General features: G+C 40.8%; 1 protein-coding gene across 1 annotated transcript; it reads left to right on the top strand.

The window, feature by feature from the left end:
* LOC309688117 (rho guanine nucleotide exchange factor 26-like) lies at positions 1-25,958 on the top strand. The gene is made up of 15 exons (XM_082503592.1): positions 1-412; positions 845-2,366; positions 3,178-3,229; positions 3,308-3,450; positions 5,359-5,415; positions 5,619-5,779; positions 9,109-9,261; positions 9,404-9,533; positions 10,049-10,123; positions 10,420-10,509; positions 11,983-12,134; positions 16,760-16,969; positions 23,295-23,365; positions 23,553-23,657; positions 23,991-25,958. Exons 2-15 carry the CDS (start codon positions 921-923, stop codon positions 24,131-24,133), a joined length of 2,988 nt encoding a protein of 995 aa, XP_082359718.1. The 5' UTR covers positions 1-412; positions 845-920; the 3' UTR covers positions 24,134-25,958.
* The last annotated feature ends 26 nt before the right edge of the window (positions 25,959-25,984 follow it).

The following is a 25,984-nucleotide window of genomic DNA, read 5'->3' as shown; positions in this document are numbered from 1 at the left end:
TATAAAGTGTTTCCTGCTACTTTACTGTCAGAATGTTTTCACGTTTACGATCAAACCGCACTGTCTGTCTTTCATGGAAGTCTCTGCTGATCCGTAGTATGAATCGTTATGAATCGCCTAGCAGGTGAATTCCTGTGAACTTGGGAGTGCCATTTTTTTTTCTTACTGTTCTTGCTCCCCTCCCTTCCCCTCCTCTCAGTCATAGAAACTCCCCAGCGCGCACAGAAGCGCTTCAGACGCGTTCAGTGCCCCGCACGGGAGTCGGTTAGTAACTTTCGTAACTCCGGTTTCACAAACCTTTTGTTGATTCCGCGCTGAAAGCACGTTAATTTTATCAGTTTCGCTAAAGAGGGCCGCCACTCGAGAGGGCAGGGAGGATGAACGGATTCTGCATTGGATCGACTGATTAAAGGTAAGTTGGAGACACTAATTAACCTGTGGAAAAAATCTTTTAAAATCTCGCTAAAAAGCTCTCAGTTACACGCCTCTTTATAGCTATACGCATTTTTGCAGACAGAAAAACACAGTTAAAAAAAGAAAATTGTGAATAAAGATTCTGAGAAGATTAAAAACAAATGTGGTCTGTAAAGGCACTGCTGCTGCTTAACATTGTTGCCCTTTTATAGTAGTTTAATTGCAACATTGTCTTGTAATTGGGGCATTTCACCTCAGTGAACATTTACAAAAGGGCTGTTTCTCTCCTCACTGGCTTGCTTATGTGTGTTCTTTAAGTTTAGCTGCCAGTATCAGCACTAAATCCCTGTTAATGATTAAACTCTGGGAATTTGGACACCACACTGAGTTCTTTGATATTGATTGGTATCTCTCTCTTGTTTGTTTTCAGGGTTTTTTTCCTCCCGACTCCGTGAGCTTGTGAGGTTGGACACGAATAGGGAAAAAGAGACGCTCGCATTTCAACCATGGATTATGGCAATGATGTAGATTTGTCCAACAATAATATCATGCCTTTGTGGAAACTCCGCACTGATAACAGTAAAAGGCCCCAGGACTCAAGCAATCCTAAACTGCGGCCCCACAGTTGCCACATAAATGGGGTCATGAAGACAAACTTCACCGAGGAGGACAACAAATGTTCCTTTACCTTGAGCCAGCCTGCTGAGAGACTTGTGGTCACACCCCAGTGTGTTGACAATAACACAGCGGTGTTAAAGCATGTTTTACATAAACCCTCAAAGAAAAACAGAGTGGTTCGAAGCATCAGCATCAGCCACTTCTCCAATGGACGCTTGTTGTCCAAATTTAGGTCTGAGGATAGCAAATCTGCTTCACTGGACAATAGGGTATATAATAGGAACTCTGATGGGGTGAAAGCAAGTAATGGGGAGATGATATGGCCTGAAAAGCGTCTCTGGGATTCACAGACATGCATGTCCTGTCCGTTAAGTCAGAGTTCTCAGAAGGGCCAGATCGCATTTCAGAAGAATTCACCTTCAACAGAAAATACTCCTCTTAATGGTTCCTCACCTGTCTTTTCACCAGACACTCCTAACAACAATTACAATCAACCTGAACTGTCCTCCCTTTCATCCACATGCAGCTCATCTCCTCCAACCCATCGCATGCTCACCCCCTCCTACAGCTCCACCTCCAGCATCCCCTCCCTCAACTCCTTAACCTCCTCAGACCCCCCAACCCCTCGATCTCCATCGCCAGAAGACAGAGGGCAGGCACTGCTCAGTCAGTCCCAGTCATCCTCACCTATATCCCCACAGGACACCAGGCATACCTCTTCATCTTCTTCCATGTCCTCCACATCACCCTCACCGTCACTCTCCCCATCCATCTGTCCCTATAACGGCATTGTCCTAAGCACCCATAGCGCGGCTGCTCTCAAGATGGGCACCCAGCAGCTTATTCCCAAGGGCTTAGCATCCGATATTCGGCAAAGCAAGGCACCTTCCCCTGGGACACAAGCTCAAGGATCGGCAGGGCTGCTGGGATGGGATCATTCCAAACGTTCCTTGAAAGCCCTGAGCATGGTGGAAACTGGAAGCTACTTTTCTACAGGAGGCCACAATGAGGGGGAAGATGGTGAAAGTGAGAGTCCAGGGGCTCTTAGAAGAGGCTTGAGGAGTACATCGTACAGGAGAGCAGTTGTGAGTGGAGTAGACTCAGAAGTATCAACAGCAGATCCCAAAGGCCATCGGCTGTCCCAGCCCGTCATCAGAGGGCTAGGCAGGGATAAATTAGATTCACTAGTTAGCCCAACAAGTCCTGGCTCTATCAGTCTGCCAAGTGTTGCAACCAACAAGCCTGACAGCCCCATGACACCCAAAGATGTCAGCACCAAGAATTCAAAGCCTAGCCTTGGAACGGAAAAGACTAAAAGCAATGGGAAAAACAAGGTGAGTAAATCAGTTTCAAAGAAGAGAGTGGGTTCAAATTGTACGTGTTAAGAAATCGCACATATTTAACACATTTGTCATTCACTTATAGGGGAGTAGGAGAAATTTTAATATTCGAATCAATGTCTTAATATCTAGAAATTAATTTTAACCGTGTTGTTTTTTCAGAAAACAGTTGAAAAAACATGAAGTTTATATATAATATAATTAATAGAATGAATTATTGTGTATTTTAGTATATTCAGGTGACTTCAGAGAACAAGCTGTAGAGAAGTGCCATAAGTGATCAATTTTAGAAAAGCAAGCCTTTAGCAAATGATATTTGTCAATGAATACTGTGTGAACTTTTGGCATTACTTTCCCCCCCGTTCTGCAGCACATTAAGATTTCTCAACTCGGCAACAATCCCTCTGATGGTTTTATATTTAATTGTGCACAAAGATTGCTTCATGGTGGACTTTTGTTATCTGGGGGAAGGGGGAGGGGTAAAGCTCAAATTGGAAAATTACAACACAACCAGTAAAAGTACAGTGGAACAAGCTTGGTGGCAACAGCCGCAGAGGTTAGAACAAGGCCTTACAAAGAAACGATTAATGTGGTTGATGGAAGACATGACGCAACGTGACACATACACTTAAACACACTGAGGCTCTGTAATTAGACAGGGGTCACTGGAGGAGGCAACTTGCAAAAGGGTACGGACAGGTAGTGAACAGGTGAAACAAGTTTCTTTCTTTAATGGTTTGCATGTGTCCCTACTTGGTTTTTCAGAGTTCATTAAACTCATTATGCTGTTTTTTGTCTGTTTCAGAGTCCAGATAAGAAGAAGGTTTTGACCAGTCAGCTGACTTTTGACAGCGAGGGTGAGAAATTCTGTTTGCGTTTCTGTGTTATATTTTTGCTATAAAAGATCAGAATAAAAAAAACCTGTGATTTTGCAGAGGAAGAGCTTTACCAGAACTACAAGGAGAATGCATTACATAATGACTCAGATGAGGATCCCGATTCCAGGGAACCCAAACCCGATAACAACATTGTAGTGCAGTACAGGCCCATACGTACCTCCTGGAGCCAGCTTAGTGTGGTAAGACATAACACACACAGGCACAATAGTAGTCTCTGTTCTTCCTCTTATATTTTAAATCCTTTCTGGATCTTGGAGTGTGGTTGTGTAGTTTTGGAATGCTAGTGCTCCAAAGAATGCTGTCATATCCAGTTTGGCCACCATCTGTACCCATCCTCCCACTGTTTTCTGCTTTCCTTTGCCCCTCACTTTGTTTATCAGGGAGTACAGGAGCAGTTTGTCAAGGGCTTGTGCAGGCTGGGAGTCAGACAGTCAGCCAGGCCCACAGGAAGTCTTGGAAGCACTTCTGGGATTAATGCCAATGTGTTGGCAAACTCTGTACGCTCGTCAGACTGCAAATATGCCTAAAATGTTGCCTCCGGGGAGAGTTGTGGTGGCTTTGCATTACATAATGTAGTTAGTGATTGGAATTGAGCAGCAGAGGAATATAAGGGGAATTGGCTAATTTAGCTTTCTACTAATGCAGCCCCATCTGTTTGTTTACTGGTAGAAGATGGAACGTGTGGGAGCAAAAGCAGGCCATAGCCCAGATTGAGGAATTGAGGATTGTACTGTCTGCACATGGTCTATAATAAGTAGGAGATTGGACTGAAGGCTGAAAACATTGTAGAGAGACTTTTTGTTTTGTTTATATTTATGTCAGCCAGACACTAAAGTGAACTGGGCACAGACTGCCCAGGATTCTGGCAAAGTAAGCGTTCTTTCTATCACAGCTGCTTTACAGCTGTTCGTCTTTGTGAATGCGTTAGAGCCTTCAGCCTGTGATCTAGTTCTGAAGAATTTTCTTCACCCTACAGATTCAGGAATACTTGTGTGATTGGTCACTGTCCTGGTGTGACGGGAATTTTTTTTTTTTCCAGTGGAGCCGAGAACCGAATGTACAAGTTGTCATCTTGTGACTCTTGCTTAATCCTGAATCTGAGCAGCTCCACCCTTCTACTATCAGTGTCTCATCTTTTTGATGAAATGTCACATCCCAGAATTATCATGGTTCTAAGAATTACCATTCACGCTTTCAGAAGGTGCGGCTGTTTTGGAGCTAACTTGCGCAATTGTTTCTAAATTACCTGAAGGCAACCTGATCAAGTGGAAAAAAGGAATAAATAGTTGCCATTTTATAATGACACCTGATTAATTATGCTCAATTTCAACCAGAGAAGGACGATGCTCAATTGGATAAAACCTCTTTGCTCATACAGAGCAATTCAAAAATGGGCTGCCAGGAAAGTAGGAGCAATATCTAGTAACACTGATGGCTGTATGTGTGAAAGAAATCAAATAGTGTGTGTTTGACCTGCTTCAGGTTTATTTGTTCTCAGTGTTTGGAGAGCTGCGGGGCAGATACTCCTGCAGGAGTATCTCTTCCTTATTGCTTTGCACAAAAATGGGTTGAGGAGCTAGTGCAAGTAAGGGAAACTATCTTCAGGATTTCTCATTACTTACATGTATCGGTAAAGTATAATGTGGTTGAGCCCCAGGTCATATTGATTAAATCTGGTGTAACGAAAGAAGGTGTTTATTACTCAGCCTCATATTCAGTTTGACAAAGCCACAGGCTGATTAATTCAATAGCACTCCACACCCAGTCCCTTTCAAAACGTTGCTTTGTTTCATTCTCATTCAAACATCTTTCGACCAAAGCTCTCCAGCCACATACCAATGCAGTTTCCTTTCAGCTATATTCCACTTTCAAAATGAGCAGAAGTGGTTCCTGTTTAATCTTAGTGTTTGGATCCAACAAATTTCTATACTCCTGTAGTGTTTCTTGCAAAGACTGCCTTTCTTTGTGCTTCTTAGATATGAAAAAAAAAAAGCCACAGCCTACACCTGTGCTCTGATTGCATGTAGTTAAACAAGTGTCTATCAAAAATGATGCAAGAAATGTTTCTGACTTATTGTTCTGTTTAGGTTAAGAAAAGTGGCCTGTGTGAGCAGATAAGTCAAGAAGAACGCAAAAGACAAGAGGTACGAGTCGTTCTTTCTAGCTCATTTTAAGTTATTTTTTCCGATTCATACTTTAAGTACTTAGATGTGTAATTAGTTTAAACGCATACCTCATGTGATTGAAACCCAGGGTCATCGTTACCAGGACCTAGTAGGATGACAGAATCCCATATATCTGACTTTTATGTTTCCTCTCGGTTGATGTGTCTCTTGCTCCTCCTTAGGCCATTTTTGAGGTGATCTCGTCGGAGCACTCCTATCTCCACAGTCTCGAGATCCTGATCCGCATGTTCAAGGATTCTCCAGAGCTCAGGGAGACCATGACCAAGACTGAACACCATCACCTGTTCTCCAATATCACTGATGTCTGTGAGGCTAGCAAAAAGTGAGTGTTGCTGTTTTGTAAGTACATTTGTTATCAGATGAGCACCTTTATTCGTCTTCATATTTGGTAGTCATGCTGTTGGTTTAAAGAATTTGTTGGTTTAGAGCAGGCGTATCAAACATAAGACACAGGGGCCAGAATTGGCCTGGGAAAGACTTCTGTCCGGCCCACTGAATGGCTTTGGAAAAGTGAAGGAGGACATAGATTTTAGACTTTAAGTTGTTTTACAGCTTGGCCTACTGATAAAGACCCCCCCCATCCCCCCCCCCCCCCCCCCCAATAGTAATTTGTACTACACTAAAGTAATTTATTAGTAGATAAACAATTAAATACCATAAAAGTTCCAGTTTTTTCACTTCTATCTACTATAGAATATGTATATTTTTCTACTACTACTTGCTTGCTCATAGGGCGTCATATGAGTGTTGGGTTTTCTCTGAATCTATTATTGTACGATCTACCTTACAATATAAAGCGCCTTGAGGCGACTGTTGTTGTGATTTGGCACTGTATAAATAAAATTGAATTGAACTGAATTATTATTGGTCCACAGTAAAATAAATAAATAATAAACAAAAGTACATTTTTTTTATGAATTCACAAAAATCTTCAGTTTTGTGATTACAGGTGAGCTATCAGAAGTTTCTCTGTAATTTTACAGATTTATTTATTCTTGCTGACAGATTTCTTTCATTTAGTACAGCAGCATTTCTTTATCATGTTAAAAAAAAAACTGAGACTTATTCATGCAATTGCACTTGCTTTTCCTGAAAGATTTTCAATGTGTTGTTAAATGTTTTTACATTTATACAAAGGGGAGTTTCACTGGTCCGGCCCCCTTAAGATCAAAGTAGGCTGCATGTGGCCCACGATTTAAAGAGTTTGGCATCACTGATTTAGGGGAATTGGTTGGTTGTTTAATTTTTAGGCTTCAGGTGTCTTTCATCACCTTGGTTTTGCTTAATTAGCTGGATAATTTGGCATGCTTAACTATCCAGTGTATGCTAATACAGACTTTCAGCTACTCTCCTCCCTTCAGTAAGGGTTGTTTTCATTGTCAAAGGATTTGTGTTTACGCTGCGCTGAGCTCTTTTCTGGATGCGAGTGTAAGTGAAGTCGCATGCTGATTGACGAAAAGCAGACATGGAGAAGAAGCAAGGGGCAAATTGAGTGAAACGACAAGGAACAAAGAAGTCTTCCTCATAATTATGGTTGCATTGTTAAAGTGAACATTCCTCACTGATTGAAAGCACTGAAACAGGCAGCATGTCTGGGGTTTTTTTTTATGTGTCTATGAAAAATTGCTGCTATGGATCCTCTGAGGTTACCTGTCCATCATGACTTTATAGTTCACTGTTTAATAACATTCCTGGCCACGTAGCATGACCTTCCAAAAATCGTATAAAGTGATGGAAACAATCATGCATGAGAGGCCATGAAAGCTGAGACTGATGAAAACTGTGATGGCTCAGCAATTACTCTGGTGGATCCGACTCCATTATTTCTACGAATGATTGGCAGAGCAGTTTCTGGCCGCCAGTTGCTCTTCCTCGAGTTTATCTCCGAGGCCACTTTTAGATATGACATCATTTCTTAGACGCTTTCCATGATATCAATATGACAAAGGTTGAACATTCAGCTGCAATTCAGCCTGTTAATATTATCACATCAGTGTTTCTATATGATGGTAAAATTCTCTCAAATCACTGTTCACTTTTAGTGCAGTCCTGTTTCTTCCTTCACCTGTTTTAGAAACATGTGATTTCACTTTGGTTAAGACCACAATTAGCACAAGATGTACAATACTTTTAAGTAAATCACTTCAAAATCAAGAGTATTTTGAATATGATAATCCTGATGTTTAATTTTCAAGTTTGACTCTTTAATCAGATTTGCATTAAAATCTCAGATTAAAAAAAATCTGAGCATGAAATGAGATTATGCTGTCATTTTCCAGTCTCCTAGGGTGCTTGTTGGTTTGGGGCTAAAATGCAAAAACAACTAAATTATCTTAATACTGCTCAGTGAGATGTGTGTGTGCACATATGCATAGAAACTACCAGTTATTCATGACATTTGATGAAGATTACAACTTTACATGGAAGATTTCACCCCTGGTATATAGTACACATATACCTGGTGCATCTCCAGTACGCATACGTCCTCCTCAATATTTTTACATCATACTAATATGTTTGAATTTCTTGAGAATAATCTTACACACAGGCCAGACACAGTAATGAGAAACTACCCTTGATACTTGGGAAGGCAGATCTTAAGATACACAGAGCCCTGTAGCACTGGTTAAACCAGATGCTTTACTAGGAACAGCTTTGAGGTTATTATCTTAAAACATACCTGAATATCAATCTATTTTCAGCCTTCTGTGTAGTCTGTGTGTGATAGCAAGTAGGAGGGCTGTTGTGTATTTTATATGCAGATGTGTTACTGATTATATTTGACTTGTGTTCTCGGGCTATTACATGCTTTAGTCCCACCACATTTCATAAATCGGACTGTATTCCTAATGCAGCATCTGTGACGCAGTGTATAAAATGAGGAATTCTTCTGCACTTGGAGGTAGACCAGATTTCATTTCACTTGACTTCACTCATGATCCTCGATTAGAGGTCTAAGTTTGAATAATTAAATTATTTTACACTGTTGATTTGACTCATTTACCGTGACCTCGATCCTCCTGAGGACATCCATCAGGAGATGCTTTGCCTCAGAATGAACAGCTTTGACCTGTAAATGTCCCAAATACATCGTTTAGGATGTGAATTAGCATGTGTTTCTTTCTTTTTTGTTATCTCGTGTGCACATGCCTTCATCAAAAGGTTAAGCGTACTGGGTCAGGCATGGGCACAAGGCTACATAGCCACAAAAAGTTTTTTTTTTTCCATAGATAGTCACTGTGTGTGTATGTGGAGTAGGTATGGGGGGTCTGGTTAAAGGCTCTAGAGGTGCTTCTGCAGATGAGCAGGAACCTGTTCCAGCTTGGTCAAGGTCCACATCCTGTGTCTGTGCAAGTTTCCTGTTTATCACCTTAGTTGGACATGTGGCATGCCTTTTGAAATGGCCATCTGCTGCTGCTCAGGAAGAGGAAAAGCCTCTGTGTTATGGCTAATGGCTTGCTATGTCTATTTTAAGTGGTGGAGAGTTCCTCTTTTGTCATCTTATGGTGACTTTAGAAGTAAGTTGTTGGCAGCTCTCCTTGTCTACCGGACGTTGTCATTTTACTATTCTATATTATTCCTCAGTAGGGAATGACTCAAGTTAGTGAGTCACACTAACCTTTATTCTTTCACTTCCACTTTGGTGTCTAGGTTTTTCAAGGAACTGGAGAAAAAACATGAACAGAATATAGTGATCGATGACATCACTGACATCGTTTGCAAGCATTCCCAGTCTAGCTTTGATCCATATATTACATACTGTTCCAATGAGGTCTACCAACAGAGGACCCTGCAGAGGCTGGTGTGAGTGACCGAGCAATCACACACATATACGCTCTTATCTTATCATTCGTGGATTTGATCCAACATGGCTGTTCCACTTTTGCCTCGACCAAGTTCACTTTTTTTCACCCAGTGCTGCATTTGCCTCCTTATTCCCATACAGCTCCAAGAATCCAACATTTAAGGAGGTGCTGACCAGGATAGAGGGCCACCCTGACTGCAGGAACCTCCCCATGATCTCCTTCCTTATCCTGCCCATGCAGAGGATCACTCGCCTTCCCTTGCTCATGGATGTAAGTGCACTGAAAACATACAGCAGGGCTAGCTTAGGAATTACAAGACTGCCTCTTGCACAACAGTTTGTTTATCTGTGTTGCCCTTGTTAAGTCAACACATGGTTTGTTCTAGTGTTAAAGATCTTTCTTTGACCTTACATAATTCTTTAATAATCTTAACTGATTTGTAATGTTTTTCTTCTTCTTCACTTTCATGCTTACTTTGGCAGAGCATTATTCCATTTTTGCTTTTGCTTCCCTTTCTTCCTTTCGCTTGTTCTGCTTTTATCCCCCTCTTCTCTTCCTTCCGTCATTGTCTCCTTAGGGACCTCTTGGGTTTATGCTTTTACATTTGGAGGGTTTGGATCCTGAGAAAGTTTGGTTTCCATTCATTTCTTCCCACAGCTTCAATATGTGATCAGGCTGCTGAGAGTGACGTGCATGAGTCCAGTGAGCTGTTGTGGGTTGTTGTGAACTAATGACTTTAATGTGTGTTTTTAATTATACAACCTGTGTGAATCCATGTTTTACAGACAATTTGTCAGAAGACAGCCAAAGACTCACCGCAATATGAAGCTTGTAAGAAGGCTTTACAAGCAGTTAGCAAGGTGAGGGCACTGTTAAACAAAAGTTCAATGTTAATGGCTTGCACCTTTGTTAAATTATTTAACAAAATTATCATTGACGTACGGTTATTATTTAGACAATTAGTTTGTAAAACTAGAGTAACAGTTCCTGTTCTGTTGTATCACTGTGAGCCACAACAGGAAATGATTAATTACTATGCAAAGAAAGCTAATCTAGCTTTCTTGTACTCTTAATTTTGATATGTGGATATGAAATGACAAGCAGAGTGCCTGCATGTTGACGTTTTTACACATTTTATGTGTGTGTGCATTAATAGGTGGTTAGAAAGTGCAATGAAGGAGCTCGGACGATGGAGAGAACAGAAATGATGTACACCATCAACTCTCAACTGGAGTTCAAGATTAAGGTATGTGGGTTTTTTCAGTTTTTTGGCAAGCAAAAATATTTTTGATTAACAAATGACAATAATAGAATAGCCCTTTATTGTCATTGTACGTGTACAACAGGTTTGTTCATCACATAGTGAATTCTGAAGTAAGTTGGATAAAAGAGAAAATAAAAGTTTAGAAAAATTATACCTTCAACTGCTGAAAGATACATTTTTTTTAATTGCTTCGGGCTTGGTTGCCTAGCAACAGACATATCATTCATACACTTTGTTATGAAGGCTGCTAGAGCTAGCTAGATAAGGTTGCTAGAGGAATATAAAGGGAACTGTAGTTAGATAAAAGGCAAGTAATTATCGCAGAGCTGAATGGGTCGGGGATGGTTATTGAGCCGTGGCAGAGTGGAGGACGGACCCGTGGACAACTGGATGAGTTGCTGGCTGTGAAAAGCATTACGGCAACTTTAGCTGAACGGAGCAGAGTACAGAGTGTGGAGAACTAATCCAAGTAAGCGAACGGTGAAATCTGCAGCAGACCAGCTGAGTCAAATGGGTTTCAGGTGTGAGGAGGTAAAGGGATGCACACTGTGGAAAAATTTGAGAAAAATTTACAACTTACTTTCTTCAAGAAATTCCTACTGCTATTGTTGCAGCATGGGGTCAAAATGACCCTCCCTAGTAGTTCTCGGGTTAAACAGATACTGGTGATGGATGTGTATGCACCGATATCACTAGAGTTCAAAGGCAGTTAGGGAACGGCAACCCTCTGGAAAGACTCCCATGACATTATCTGCTCCTATGTTCTCCACCACATTCAAGAAAACCTGGCTGACTAACCACAAGACTAACTGGTCAATGATAACACATCTCACTGAGGCTTTCCTGTTATGGGAGACTGCAGGGAAATAACATGAGGAAAGAGCTAGTCTGTCACCCTTAACTGTAACAGTGTGCTTGTCCCAGTTAGGCTTCATTAACATAACATGTGTTTTGATGGCGTGACAAAGTGGAGTTTCTAGAGAAAATTCGTGCAGGCTTGTGAAAAACATACAAACTCCACACAGAACAGCTCTGCCTGGGTTTGACTCATGTACCTCTCACTGTGAGGTGGTAGTGTTAACCCACCATGTTTTTGTATAGAGTTGTATGCTAAGTGTATCACAGTCAGTTTTAATGCTAATAGGCCACATCTGCTGATCATATTTAGCAAGTGGTGCATGCTAACACGTATGTACACGTATCTGTCAAAAAGAAGAACTCACCCCTGTATTGTCATGAGTATCGACAGTAAACACGGGGTTTGGTAGGTTTAAGTGTGCGTAAGCCATGTGGGAAATTGCTGTTGGCACATTTGGAGCGCACGGATGCCTAGTGAACCGTTTTTCATTCTCCAGCTGTTCATCCCCAACATTACAGACATTTTAAAATTTCTTTGATTAATTAGATTCACCATCTTCCCCTGTTCACCATATTTTCTTTCTTATGCTCCTCTAGCCTTTCCCCCTGGTCTCATCCTCCAGGTGGATGGTAAAAAGAGGGGAACTGACTGCATTTGTGGACAACAACATCTTTTACAAGCGAACATCACGGCAGCAGGTCTATTTCTTCCTCTTCAATGACGTCCTCATTGTCACCAGGAAGAAAAGGTGAGTCTCGTCGAAGTTGTAGAGAACTGCCAGGCCATGCATGGGAGGGTCTGCATCTGATTTACTTGGTGTGAGTTTGAGCTTGGTCTGCTGGCTCTGCTCATAATTCACATGTCGTGGCATGTTGAGTGTGAAAGTTTAACCGTAAGTCTTCAGGTTTTCACTGCGTGTGAGCACTGTATGTGACCGAGATCCTGAGTGCAGGGTGTGTAGATTTGTCTTCTCTGTCGTCATGTTTGAACTCGTCCTGGGAAATGAGCCTGTTTAAAAAAACAAAACAAAGCAAAACAATATTTCTGTGCAAACCGAAAGCAAACCACGAGAAGTGTTGGTAGCAGGGTTTAGAGACCGTTAAAGGAGTTTGATGCCACCGCAGATGTAGACTGCACTTCCACCCTGGCAACATTATCACGTGTGTTTTTAGGTAGATCAGGTGCAGATACCTGAACCTGTTGCTATTTGGCACTATGAGAGGTTTTTTTGGCTCTTGACATGTCTTGTTGCCATGAATCACCTGGAGCTGTGAAACCTGCTCTATTGTCAGACCCGTCAGTGAGTCTGCTTTCCTCTTCCCCTATTTCCTCTAGTTTTAGGCAATACCATGGAGAAAAGAAAAGAAAAAGAAAAGCTATAAAGAGGACATCCTTGATATGACTTTCATTTGTGTGTTTGTGTGTGCATGCGTGCGCCTGCTTGTCTGTTTTTGCCAAAACAAAAATTCCCGGCCATCTCCTTAGTGTCTGGAAGTAATAATCCCGCCACTCGCAGACTAAGAATTCCTCAGAACTGTATAAAAGAAAAGAAACGTTCCATATGATATTTTTCTGGGAATCTGATCTGCCACGGCAGACTCCAGCAGTGTGTGGTGTCAAGCCTGTGTTTGGAAGACGGATTCGGGAAAAGGGAGGGCTCCGGAATCATAGTGTGTATTTATGTGTGTGCGTACGTTTGGATGGGGGAAGCTGTTATAATATTGGTTTGTACTGTGGAGAGCGCTGAAGTCCAGCTGTGGCACGCTACTCTGCTGCACTCCATCTGCAGTAATCCAAACAAAAGCTCACCAGGGGCACACAAGGCTATCCAGGCACTCCTAGATCACAAGCGCTTGTAGGTATAATGGCAGAATGGCCTTTTCTGTTGAAATTAAGACTTATAGTTTGAGTGGTATATTTTGCAAGTTCAGTCTTGTCTCACTTTAACATTTTTAGGATTCTGTCAAAACCACAAGAAAGGGGTGAAAAGGTCAGAGCCAAAGCACTTACTTACACAGTAGGCTAGAGAAAGCATAGGCATGACCTTAGAGCCATTTGAGAGTGTATATATAACCCTGTGCTATCTGAAGAAAGAAAGGCTAAATCTGTTTGCCTGTCATTTGACTCCATGTATTCAAAAGTAACTAAGCTGTTTGTAAGTTTTTAGTATGCTGTGTGCTTACCGATGTTCACTATTATTTTTATAATCATCTTAGATTTGTACAGTTCCACACATAAAACATGATATCTGAAAAAAGTTAGTTGTTTTTGTACATCACCCACTGCTAAATCTGTAATGGAGAGGACAATATAGCCATTAAGAAGAGACGAGACAATCTTCTTGTTTTATTGACTTTAAACTATGGACCATCCCTTTGTCAGGCTGGGCCTTGTGTCATGCACTGGTAAAGTGTTGCTCTGCTGGACTCTGGCTCGCAGGAACACTTACATAACACTCCAGCTGGCTTCGTTCTCATCCCCCCCATGTTCCTGTGTAAATGCTGGGCATCATCTAAACATTAATTCATGTTGAGATTTCCATCTATTCTTTTTATTTTTGCTTTTTTTCTCTCATTCTTTCCCTCTTGATCTTATGGTTTGTTTGTGTTTTTTGCTGTATGTGCCTGTGTCTAGTCTATTCTCCTTTTTTTTTGGGTCATAGGCTCAGCTTTCAGCATTATACTCTTATTTTGTGTGTGGGCACGTATCCATTTACATGGAGTTCTATCTCAACATGTCTTTAAAGGTTTATATTAGTTTTGCTTGTTTCTTGAACTGTTTGTTCTTTATTACAGCTGTGATAATGAATTTTTCCTGCTACTAGAAGGGTGTGTGTGTGGGTGTGGGTGGGTGTGTGTGTGTGTGTGTGTGTGTGTGTGTGTGTGTGTGTGTGTGTGTGTGTGTGGGTGTGGGTGTCCAGGAAAAGGAAAGCCACAACTTGGGTTTTCTTTATAAAATTGTTTAAGAATTTAACGTTTCTCTCCCACATGTTGACAAAGCATATCACGGCGATTCCCCACCTCAATTCATCTGCCATTTGGCAATGATCTGACACACATGCAAAAAAACTCAAACCTCAAGCATGCAGTTTCCCCACCCATCGCATTCCCAGTGTCATGATGTCAATGGCATTCCAGGCATTTCACCTGTAGGTCAGTCAGGAGCCAAAAAGCTAATGATGCTAATGGCGTGTTTGATGTTTTATCTTGTTAACGCTTCATTTTTGTGTGTTTGAAGAGATTCAAATTCCAAACACTATTTTAGTATCTCTAATTGCAATTAATGGTCACATTTGAAGATTATCTTAGATTGTTTTAGGTGATTAAATTCATCGATTTAATTTTTCAGCCAAAAAAAAAGATAAAGTGAAATGCAGCTTAACTTGTTTGTCAGCTGAGTGGAATTCAAAGGCTTTACCCTTACATACGAAAAAAAAATCTGTGTAGGAATTGAAAGACGTTTGTTATTTCCGTTATCCATTCTGCCCATAGGCATGCCCAGATCACGTTACAAGTTACAGACAGCTGGGAACAAATGTTTGGTGGGCCTTTATCAGCTTGTTTTGATGCTCAATTTTTTTTTCTTTAAAAATTACACACATACAGGAATGTGTTCATACACGTACACAGAATAGCTCTAAATGGAGAGCACCAGACCTTCTTGAGAAATAACTGTCACAATTTAGCTTTACGATAAAGGGTTCAAAATATCTTATAATAACTGGAAAATTTGCTGAAGCACGCACGCACGCACAAACACACACAGACACACCTCTGTTGCCTCCATCCTGTCACTCTTTGTCTGTCCCTCTAGGGTTCTCTTCCTTTTCCTACTTTTCTCTTATCAGTAACACTTTCCTGCTTCTATTTGTTGCATTTGCTCATATCCCCATTCCTGGATAAGTGTTGAAATGACAATTAATGTGCATGTCGAGGTCAGAGAGCTCAGGAAAAGCATTTTTTTTTTTTAGATAAATAGAGTATATAATATAATATAATATAATATAATAATGCAGGCAAAGCAGAAATATTCACATAATTCATGTTCCTTCAGTCGTGAAGGGCAGCAGGCCTGTCACTGTCAACAGTGGCAGTCTGACTTCCTCAAATATAATCTCCATTCCTCAATGAGCATAGGAGATAACAGAGGTTAAAACTGACATTACATAGTTAAAAATAGGTTTTGGTAAAATGCACATTTTGAATCTGGAACGATAAATGGACTGTTTAGGGTAACTCAACATAATGGTAGATGATTATCCTGCTTTTGTAATCACTCGAATTATACCTCTAATGCTCAGCAGAGAACATTTTATTTTTCAATATCTGACAAGTATGAAAAATCTAACCAGTAATCATGAAAAGTTGACTTTTATTAGTTCATTTTCAGTCTTTTGTTAAGCTAAGCTAACTAACACCATTCTATAGACACGAATTGCATTCTAAATCTGCAGGAATGCAAATTTCCCGTGGGTATCATATTATTATTATTATTCCTTTAAACAACTCCTTTAAGAAGTTGTGAGAAGTGTCTAGTCACAGTTAGATTTGTGCTTGTCTTACATCCATCTTATACACAGACACACAGTGCAGTGTCTCTTAAAGCTACCTCTTCCAAGAAGTGTTACGTAGTGGGGAAAAAGGTTTTAACTTGTGGGTGATAGTTGGAGAGTAGGTGTCGGTTAAACCTTGTGAGCCTCCCAACCATGACTGGATTCTCAAAGAAGTCACAACCGTGAGTTTCAGAGTTTTGTGTGGAAAATCCATGGAGCATGCCTCTGCTGCTTGGCTTTGGCACTCACTTTACATCATGTATAAGTCAGACGTGCTCACTGCTGGCATCTGTTTGAGTTTATGTAATGCACAAGCTAGCTGCTGTCCAGTAGCTTCTCAGCTTGGCTGCTGTTTCAGTCTCAGGTTGATAAAACATGAGCTGGACTTCAGCTCCTTAACACTATGAATACACACACACACACACACACACACACACACACACACACACACACACACACACACACACACTTTCTCTTCAGGTTCAGTGCCATGTCAGGGGTGCAGTGTTTCACAATCAGCTCCAGATGTTTCTGACCAACTGCAGCTGCTACTAGATTTTTTGAAAAAGTCGTGGGAAATGTAGGCATGCAGTTAAACAAGCAAAAACAGAGTGCAGTCGTAGGATATATAGACAGTTGCACATTTGGACTTTTGATTGGAACCAAATCTGAGGGATAATTGAACATTTTCTTCATTAAATACCATAGTACAGTCTTTCCCACTTCATGATTCATAGAATTGTATGGCTTGCTTTGTAAGTGATGTGGACTAAGTACACTGAATTTTCATGCAATGATCACTTTGTTGTCTTTCTTGTCAGTGAGGACAGTTACACTGTCATAGACTACGCTCTGAGGAATCAGATCAGTGTGGATTTTTGTCAACCCAGCGATTTCAACCGGTCACCGATCAGAAGCACCACCAGCATGCTGAGCTCACGGCAAGCTGGCGCCAACCACCTCTTTCGACTGAGTTTCCCTAGCAACTGCTCTGGTGACAAGGTGACCATGATCGTTGGAACAGAGTTGCTGTAAGTGCTTTTTTTTGTAACCTTTGTCCCTCTTAAATGTGCTGTTTTCGTTTCACTTGCATTTCACTTGTCACAGATTTATGAGGCATGGCGATAAGGAACTATGAGTCATTTTTGACTCTCATTAAAACACTCATGTGTATTCTATCATCATTTTGGGAAACTAGAGTAGTCGTGTGATTTCACTTTGAACCACACAATAAGGCTCAATCTCTTAAAATTTTAAGACCAGCATGTCTACTCTTCTCTGCGAGGGAGCTTGGATCAAATTTCTGCTCCCTTATCTTTTCTGTATGTGCTCCAATACACCTTTTAACTTCAAGCAAAGAAGATTCATGGTTCTTATTTTATAGTCTCTTTTTGCACCATTACAAGTCACAGGGATATTTTGTTACTTAAGGAAGAGATGGGCGCACTGTTAAATAAAGTCTGCTGTTCCATTATACAGTCGTACTGTCTGGAGTTGTACTCTGAAACAGACCGGCTGTATCAGATGATTGGGTTGGAATAAAGTCAACAAAACAATCATGTATTCTAAATAGAAGCGGCTCTCTTTATTTATAGTCTAAGGGGTTGGTTCAGAAATTTGTCGCATGTGCCACTTAAATATTTACTCACAAATACAGTCAGTGTAGCTGGAGCTTTGGATTCTGTGTCTTAGTACAACAAAAATATTTAAAGGCTGCTTGTATAACCCACACAAACAAAAGGGATCAGCTATGCACTGGGCTTCCTGCAAGGTTTATTTGTTCTTTTGAGTACTGGGAGCTGCAGCTTATGCACACATGCGCACTTCGATGAATGCACAGGCGTTTGCGCACGCATCTTGTTGCTGTGGTTTGATACTGTAAGGAGTGTTTTCATATGTACGGGGCCGGTTCTCCCTCATTCCTGTGTAGTTAGAGAACCTCCCTGTCTGTTGCCTTTACAGAAGCTGTGGTTTCTCTGTGTAGGCTGTGTATATGGCACGTCTACACTGCAAATTGCAACCTTAAAAATGTCTTTCGACTTGTACCGTTTACTGTTTATAATATTATTGCCTTGTTTTGGTGACTACAGGTGTGCAATTACATTTTATTGATAAAAATACTACATGTTTAAACCTGGATTTAGTCAGCAATAACTAAACATGGATACCTTACAGCAAGCCATCAAGTCAAGCATTCAAAAGATTAATAGTTATTTTTCAGTCCTGATGGAAGTTGGCCAGTACAGGCAAATAAGTGCGAGGGTTTAAAGTTCCAGGGTTAGATGACCTACAGAAAATGAATCTGTTTTCACACTGGATGAGTGTTTTTTGGTTATTTCTAAAGTTACAACCCCACCCTAATACCATTCTCAGCTCAGGGTAGCAGATTCTGCCGAACTGCCGACACCTCTTGCGTCAGAGGCATGCACACAAGGTGTCACTGACGTACCGGCTGTAATCTTAGAAGCAGAGCGATAACAATTCTCTCTAAAGTCCTCATTAAGAGGTTTGGGGGGTGGCAGTTGCAAGTCAAAAATTTGTCTACCAGGAGCCTGTTTCCCCACCAAACATTGGTTTAGGTTCTTAAAAGTAATTCATAATGACTGTTATCGGCAAAACATTAACCAAGCGAATTTTAAAATGACAAGTGCTTTAAGCATCCATATGTGAGAGACCGGTCTGGTTTTATTTTATTTCCTTTTGACTTTTTGCTTTCACTTTAATTTCAGTTTTTCCAGAGTAACTTTGCTTGTTTCAGTTAATTTTTTACTGTTTCAAAATGTTTAGTTTTAGCTTAGTTTCTGTTAGTTTCAGTGATAGTTTGAGCCTTTATTAATTATTGTATGGGAGGCAAATGTCTAAGAAGAGGTAATAGTGCCAAATTAAGAAAAACACATCGATCAGTTTCAGAATAAAGTTGAAATATGGAGATTAAAGTGGTCGTTTCAAGTCAAACAACTCCCAAAGCTTAAACTCTCTACAAAATGCCTCGTTTAGAGTAGTTACTGAAATCAGTGCTTCATAAACCAGTTTTAGTAACGAGGAAATAATTTCTCTTTAAGCACATAAACACAGTGTGGTGATAAGTGTAAGGACGTTGGAGATATGGTGCAGAAAGCTGCATCAAGTCAGCAGGAAAAACAACACAAATTTGGAAGTGCAAAATAAAATGGCTGGCAGTGGACAGATGCAACGATACTGAGTTTTTAATTTTTATTTTTTTATATCCTCATGCAGTCAAGAGGATATATCTTTTGAAAAGTTGGTCGACATATTTTACCAACTCCATCTACAGAAGGAGTTTTGTACGTACAGCAGCAACTGTAATGACTTTAAACTTGAAATGCTATTTTGAGAATAATCTCCAAATGAGCACAAACTTGTTAACTCGGCTCATCGTTTTGCAGACTAAACATGATGTGATTAATGAAGAAAATATTCAACAGATTATTGGGTAATAAAAACGACTGCTTCCAAAACACGACACCTCACACAGTACGTCATTAAAACAAAAGCCTTCATTTTAAATGATTTGTTTCTGCACTTTTACTAAGTGCAAAAACCTGGCAAAGTATCTGCAGTAGTATTATGTAATAGTACTATGTGTGAATGCACGGGAGGCAGATTCAGTGGACTTCCTTAAATGCACCGCCTGCTGATGCCTTGACCTACTACTCTGGCATGCATAATTGTGATCCCCCACCCAATCTGAGTGCCTCCTCTATGTAGTATAGCTTGTTGCGGAAACCCCCTAGACTCCCTTTTTGATGTATTTGGGGCCCTTGGCTCAGATGATGAGATGTGTGGGTATGTATGTGGAGGGTCAGCGCTTCACTCACTGTAGTCCTGAATGAGCTAAGAAGAGAGGAGGTGGGGGGGGGGGGGGCACTCTGGCAACTGTCCATTGTTACAGTGGTTTCTAGTCATTGTTGAAGTTGTTGCCTAGCAACAATCCACTGCCAAGCGGGCTTTTTCCCACGACTATCCTTCCCCCTGCCTGCAACTTAACTCTTCCCGATTCTTCCTCACCGTCCTGTCTCATCACTTCAACAGCAGCCAATGTCTTCGCTTTGTTTTGTTTTTAAATCAGTGGATAAATTCCTTTTCCTCCATTCATTCATCCCAATTTGGCGATTTAACCCAGCCTGACACACAGTGTTGTTTCATTAGCCAGCCTGTTTACGAGCTAAATGAAGCAAATAAGACAGATAAATAGATGCTGGGCCTCGGAAACTGGTGTCACAGTGGACATTAACATGACTACAGGATCTCAGAATATAAACTTAACCACTTTTATAAAAATTTTAAACACAAGTCCATAAAATATTGTTCGATAATTCTGTTCACCCGGGTGACTTGATCTTCATTTTGGTGAACAGTAATGCAGAAACTTTTTGAAAGTACTAGTTTATCTATAAGACTCGGTTAAATGACGTAAAATTGTGAAAATGTTCCATTTAAATAAAATTCTGACATTATTTGCATGACAAAAAACAGTTTTAGGTTCTCATCGAGTAGCCTGCATGCCAGTTTGTGCAGCCTGTGAATGCAATAAGAAAAGATGAAGCATCCACTATTCATTTCATACTGGATACAAAGCAGCACAGGAAGAGCCCCAAAAAGCATTTTTGTTCAGTTTAAACATTTGTTCCCTCCATCATAGCTGACTAAATGTCCTAATATTACACACAATATTATGCCACAGTATCAAAATAAAACAACCACTATGAAAATGACATCTTCCAACATAAGTCACCATCTTTTGAGCAGATTGAATGCAAACACTAAAACAGGTCGATGTGTACATTTTTCTTTTGTGGCTCTCACTCACATGACTGACATAATGAAATATTATACAATAATTAGCAAGGTACGAGGCAGTTTCTTAAAGAGGCAGTGCAATCAAATAATTTGCATACATCGTTTACACGTATTGGATGAGGTTGGTCCCAATCATGTTTTTTAATCTTTCCAAAGTGAAAGCCTAGACATGCAGCTGCTAACTGGATAGGGTGGGGCAGGGACTTGATTTGCTTTTCCTGTCACTGTCACAAAAGTGCTAACGACAAAATGCAGGTCTGTGCATGATTTATCTGTTAATGAGTGTTAACACAAATATACAAACATTAAAAAAAACAAAAAGAAAAAACCCTTCTCTATATTCTCCATATTCCAAAGGGAAATTCCACACATTCTGACTCGAGGCAGGTCTGTTTTTGTTGAAATGAAACTGTGGAAATGGACTGTTATTGTCAGTGTGGTTATTTCTGCTTTCAGTTCATTTTTTCTCTACCTGCCGACCTTTTAAGCTGATGCCTTAGTTTAATTTGAGTATTTTGTGCAAGGTCTAAGAAGCTTACATACAACACAATGACCTCTAACCTTAGCAGCGATGTAATGCATCAGGAATTCACACAGACAGCTGGATTTGAGATGGCACAGGGACCTCAGTGTGGCTTGTTTTGCTGTCTGTGGCAGTGTTTATGATTCTCCTCTTCTCTGTCTGTGCCCTCTTCCTTTTCTTTTCTTTTCTGTGTATCCTTTTGTTTGCTGTGCTCATGTCAACGTGTCTTTCCCATGACCTTGATGCTGTGTCTCGTCGTCAGTGAATAGCTCTTCTCTATTAGTGAAACAGAGACGCTACAGAGGTCTGCAGCAAAACAGTTCTGCTTGTCAGATATGCAGCTACAACACAAAGCAGCAGAGATTATGTGACGGTCTCTACCAGAGACTGTATTCCTGTTGCACTCTGGTTTTCTTACTCTTTCTACTTTCATTTTAAGTGATAATAATGAAGAAAAAAAAAGTAGTTGCAGATTGTTCCCCTTGGTTTGGGAAATTCCCTGGCTGCGTTGCTCCGTGCTGAGATATGCCGCGTTTCAGTCTGAGAAGTAGGAATTGTACCCAAATACTGTCAGTTAAGGGTGGGAACAGGAGCGATCGGAGTAAACAAACTGACAGGAAGGAAAGAAGATGTAAAGATGAAAAGCAGTAGCGTGCTGCTGAAGTTGTCAGGGGATGGAAGATTAGAAAGAGGCAGTCATTTCTTCTTATCTGTAATATGTAAAGACATTTTACAATGGAAAAGGAGTGAAACAAAGTCCTCTGGATTTATGATGCTCGCCTAGAGCCTGTGCTTGTTATATTTGAACCCATAAATGAAAGTGGGTTCAAACAGGCATCTCAGCAGCTTTAGTGCGAGGTGACTTGCTGTGATTGTTTGCACACATGTATTTGTATCTGGCATGCACCTCCAGCTGTCAGAAGCAACAACTAACAGCTGTCTTTCCCCACAGAGCAGCTCGAATGAATGTAAAGAACCTGCATCTTTAGCACAGAAATGAACAAAGGCAAAACTCTGTCCTATTTTTAAAAAGGCCATCAAGTGACAAAAATGCAGGGTTGCTTTCAAGCACACCGACAGGTGATAAAGAGAGGTGATTGGTTCAACAGTTGATCGTTATGAAATGTATCCACCAAATCCAAAGGTCACACCGTGTGACAGGCATTGATATTGCAGTGTGGGTACGCCCCGTTCTCTTAATTTCACGATTTTATTAAAAGTAATTGTTATCCAATCTCTACTGACCTATATCATTGTCAAGTTAGTTGTTGACATGGCCAAGATATTTCCCCCCTGAAAAGAACCAGAACAGATTGAAATGCAGTAATGATGTCTGACTCATGGGCTTCGTCTCTTCACGTCCCGTTTGAGGCCCCTGTGAAGAGGGTCCATACAATTGTGCATTTTGTTCTCATCTGCAAGATCCAGGGCCAGCAGTGCTGAGTCACAGAGGGCCTCAGCAAACCCCCGCAGGTTCATTTCCGTAGGCTTCTTTATCTCATCCTCTCTCCCTTTCCAAATCCTTTAGAACAGGTGAAATGAGAGGTGGATTTTCATGGAACCTGATCTGTGCAACTCCGCCCACTTTTCCTCGCTGTGAAACTCAAACAAGAAAGAAAAAAAGCAAAGCAAAGCAGGGCAGTTCTTTTCTGAGAACAAGCCTTTGTGCTTGTTCCCTTCAGTTCCCTCTGACTACAAAACACACCTCTGTGCCCTCTCAATCACACGGGACAGAGGATAGCGAGGGAACACTAAGCTTCCTGTGCGGCTCACACTAGCCTGTAAAGCTGTTTGCGTGCAACTCCACCTCATTTTATTTTCTTTAAGTTGATTCTGACCGCCCTTTGTATCTATGATACAAAATCTGAACAATAAAGCATCTTCGACTGAAATTAAAGCAGCGAGGAACTCCCATAGTAGAGCAACATTTTGAGAGTTGTGGTGTTATTAAACTTTGGGAACACTATAAAGTCCTTTAATAGTTCCTCATGTGCCATTACGTTTTCTTTCAGGAATGAGCGTGCTCGGTGGATCAGTGCTCTGAACAATAATGACAACAATAAGAAGACTCAGGACCGAACCAGTGAGTTTCCACAACACATAATTCACATGGACGCTCTGTCCTGACTTCTCTATTTAGCCTGTTGCGCCACCTTGTGGTTATGAGTTGAAACAGTTTCCTCATGCTGAGTTGGTTGAAATTAGCCTGTCAAAAGATATTTAAAGTGCCAGTGTGACTTCTCTAAAATGATTCAGATGTGCTCTTTCAGATCTCATGCAGGTGGAGATGATCAGAACTTACACCGCCAGGCAGCCAGACGAGTTGTCTCTGCAGGTGGCTGATGTGGTGCTTGTCTGGCAGACTGTAGAAGATGGTATGTCAGCTCTCTCTGCCTCCCTCATATCTTCATATATCCTCACTCATACTCTTTAATATTCCTCTCATTTTCCACCTTCCTGTTTCAACGGTTTCCTTTCATCATTTACTTTTACATACTCTCCATCTCTCTTTCAAAGTCTGCATTTACTTTTTCCACATAATGGATCTGATACCTGTTTGAAGATGTGGTTTCACATCTGTGCAAACACATGGAAGCCTTTTTCACATTAAATAACAGACAGAACCAAAAAAAGAAGAGCCAGTAAAAGCATAAAGTACCACACAACACATTCTTCTGTTTTCATTTAAAGCCAGTTTCTCTTCTTAGGCTGGTACGAAGGCGAGCGGCTGCGTGATGGAGAGAGGGGATGGTTTCTAAGCGAGTGTGCTGAACCAATTACATGCCAGGCCACTATTGAACGCAACATGCAGAGAATGGACCGCCTGCAGGGCCTTGAGACTAATGTGTGACAGGACGATGAGCAGACTGCTTAACCTACATGGGGCTTTTCCCTGGCCATTAGTGAACCCTCAACACACCAGTGACCTGCCTTTTTAAGCACTGAACTCAGACGAATGAGTTCAATAACCATACCACTGACCTGTCTCCAGGGGACAACTGGACATCTATGAGAGCCTTGCGGCTGCTAGGCCCTCACAGTGGAATAAAGATGGAGCCACAATCATCAATAAATATCAGCCACACTAAGTTTCAAAGGAAAGACTAAAAACAAACACGTGGAAGACGGATTTCCCTAATAACTGATTTGTCTCTGTGCAGGTGGGACATTTTGACAGTGGGATCTGTCACACTGATTAATTCCCTAGCCTGGTTAGTAAAACTTCACACCCACAGCCAAAGTCACTGCTTTTTTAGCACCCTACCACACAGCAATAGCTGGTATGAAATTTGTAAATGCTTTTTTTTGTTGTTGTTCATTTACAAAGAATACGCTTTATAATGTGCAATTAAAATGAGAGTACAGTAATACTGTAAGAGGTAAAACAGGCTAAATTGTGTGAAACTAACAGCAGCCTGGCATGCGCTCTGTTAATGAGGCTTCTCAGGCCATGTGATTGAAGCTTTGCCAGCATCTTGTTGATTGTGAAAGTGATAATAAGGAAGGAGGGTGTGATTGGCAGCTTATGTAAAGTGTGTGGGTTAATGTGGAAACTCCTGTGAGTGTTTAATCAGCCTCTGATGGCATGTGAAACTATGACAATATTTGCAACAGAATACAAAGTGGTGTACGTTGAGCTGCAAAAGAGAGACGGGCTATTTGTCTGAAGCTTAAGGCACTTTGTGTAAATAGCAGAATCCATTTTCTTTTTTTTTCTGGATTATATTGAAAACAAAGTAATCTGTATATAATCTCCTCTCTCTTATGGGTTAAGTGCATAACAGAAGGTAGTCTGTCTACCCTCTTGTCTCCTGTTAATGCCACCATCATGAATCAATGATTCATTCATGTCACAAATATTATTAGACGCTCCATTCACGCAATGATTTTGATTGTTTGAAATATTTTACAAGCACAAATACACAAGATCGGTCTCAGACACAGGTATATGCAGCAGCCAGCTACAACTTTAAAATCATCTTGAGCTGTCTGTGGCATTCATATAGGTGTTGCTTTGACACATACTTAAACTGCCCAAAGAGTAGTTTAAGTATGTGGTATAACACAGTATTAGACAGGTGGCTTTAATGGCGTGGACTGGCACTGATATTGGGTGTACACCCTCCCACCCCTTCATATTTATTGTGTTATAGAAGGATGGTAAAATTAATTTTGTGTGCTGATGGCAAGATCGGAAGATAGAGAACAGCCCTGCTCTTAATGGTATTGCCCAGCATGAGTCATCTTTTTAGTGTTGCCCAGCTAAAGAAGAAAAATGACTTGGTCAAAGGATGAAGATAACACCATCTATCAAGCCAACTGCTCTGGACTCAGTCCAAATGACAACCATAACTGTTGAGCCACACGAACCAAGCTATGGCGGTCGGCAGTGCTGCCATGAGGAAGGACACAAGTATCCAGACTTTCAAAGAGAACAGCTTTGCATTTGCTCTCAGGGAACATTAGCTTTGGCACCACACACATGAGCCGGTCTTGTTTAAGTCATTTCCTCTCTTGTATCTAGTGTAAATTACCTTTGTACATGTAAATATGTAAAACGGCTTAAAATGTGTAATGTATGTTTTCATAAATACAGATTATATTGAAGCAACTTGATTATTCAGCCTTCTATATTTTTAATCAGCAACTCCTAATAAAAGCTGAATTGCCCATCATTTAGTCTGATCAATGACTTTTTTCT

The sequence above is a fragment of the Aulonocara stuartgranti genome (genome assembly GCF_965226115.1).
Source record: "Aulonocara stuartgranti genome assembly, chromosome: 14".
NCBI classification, from domain to species: Eukaryota; Metazoa; Chordata; class Actinopteri; order Cichliformes; family Cichlidae; genus Aulonocara; species Aulonocara stuartgranti.
The sequence above is the reverse complement of the archived record's forward strand: the minus strand, read 5'-3'. Positions and strand labels throughout refer to the sequence as shown.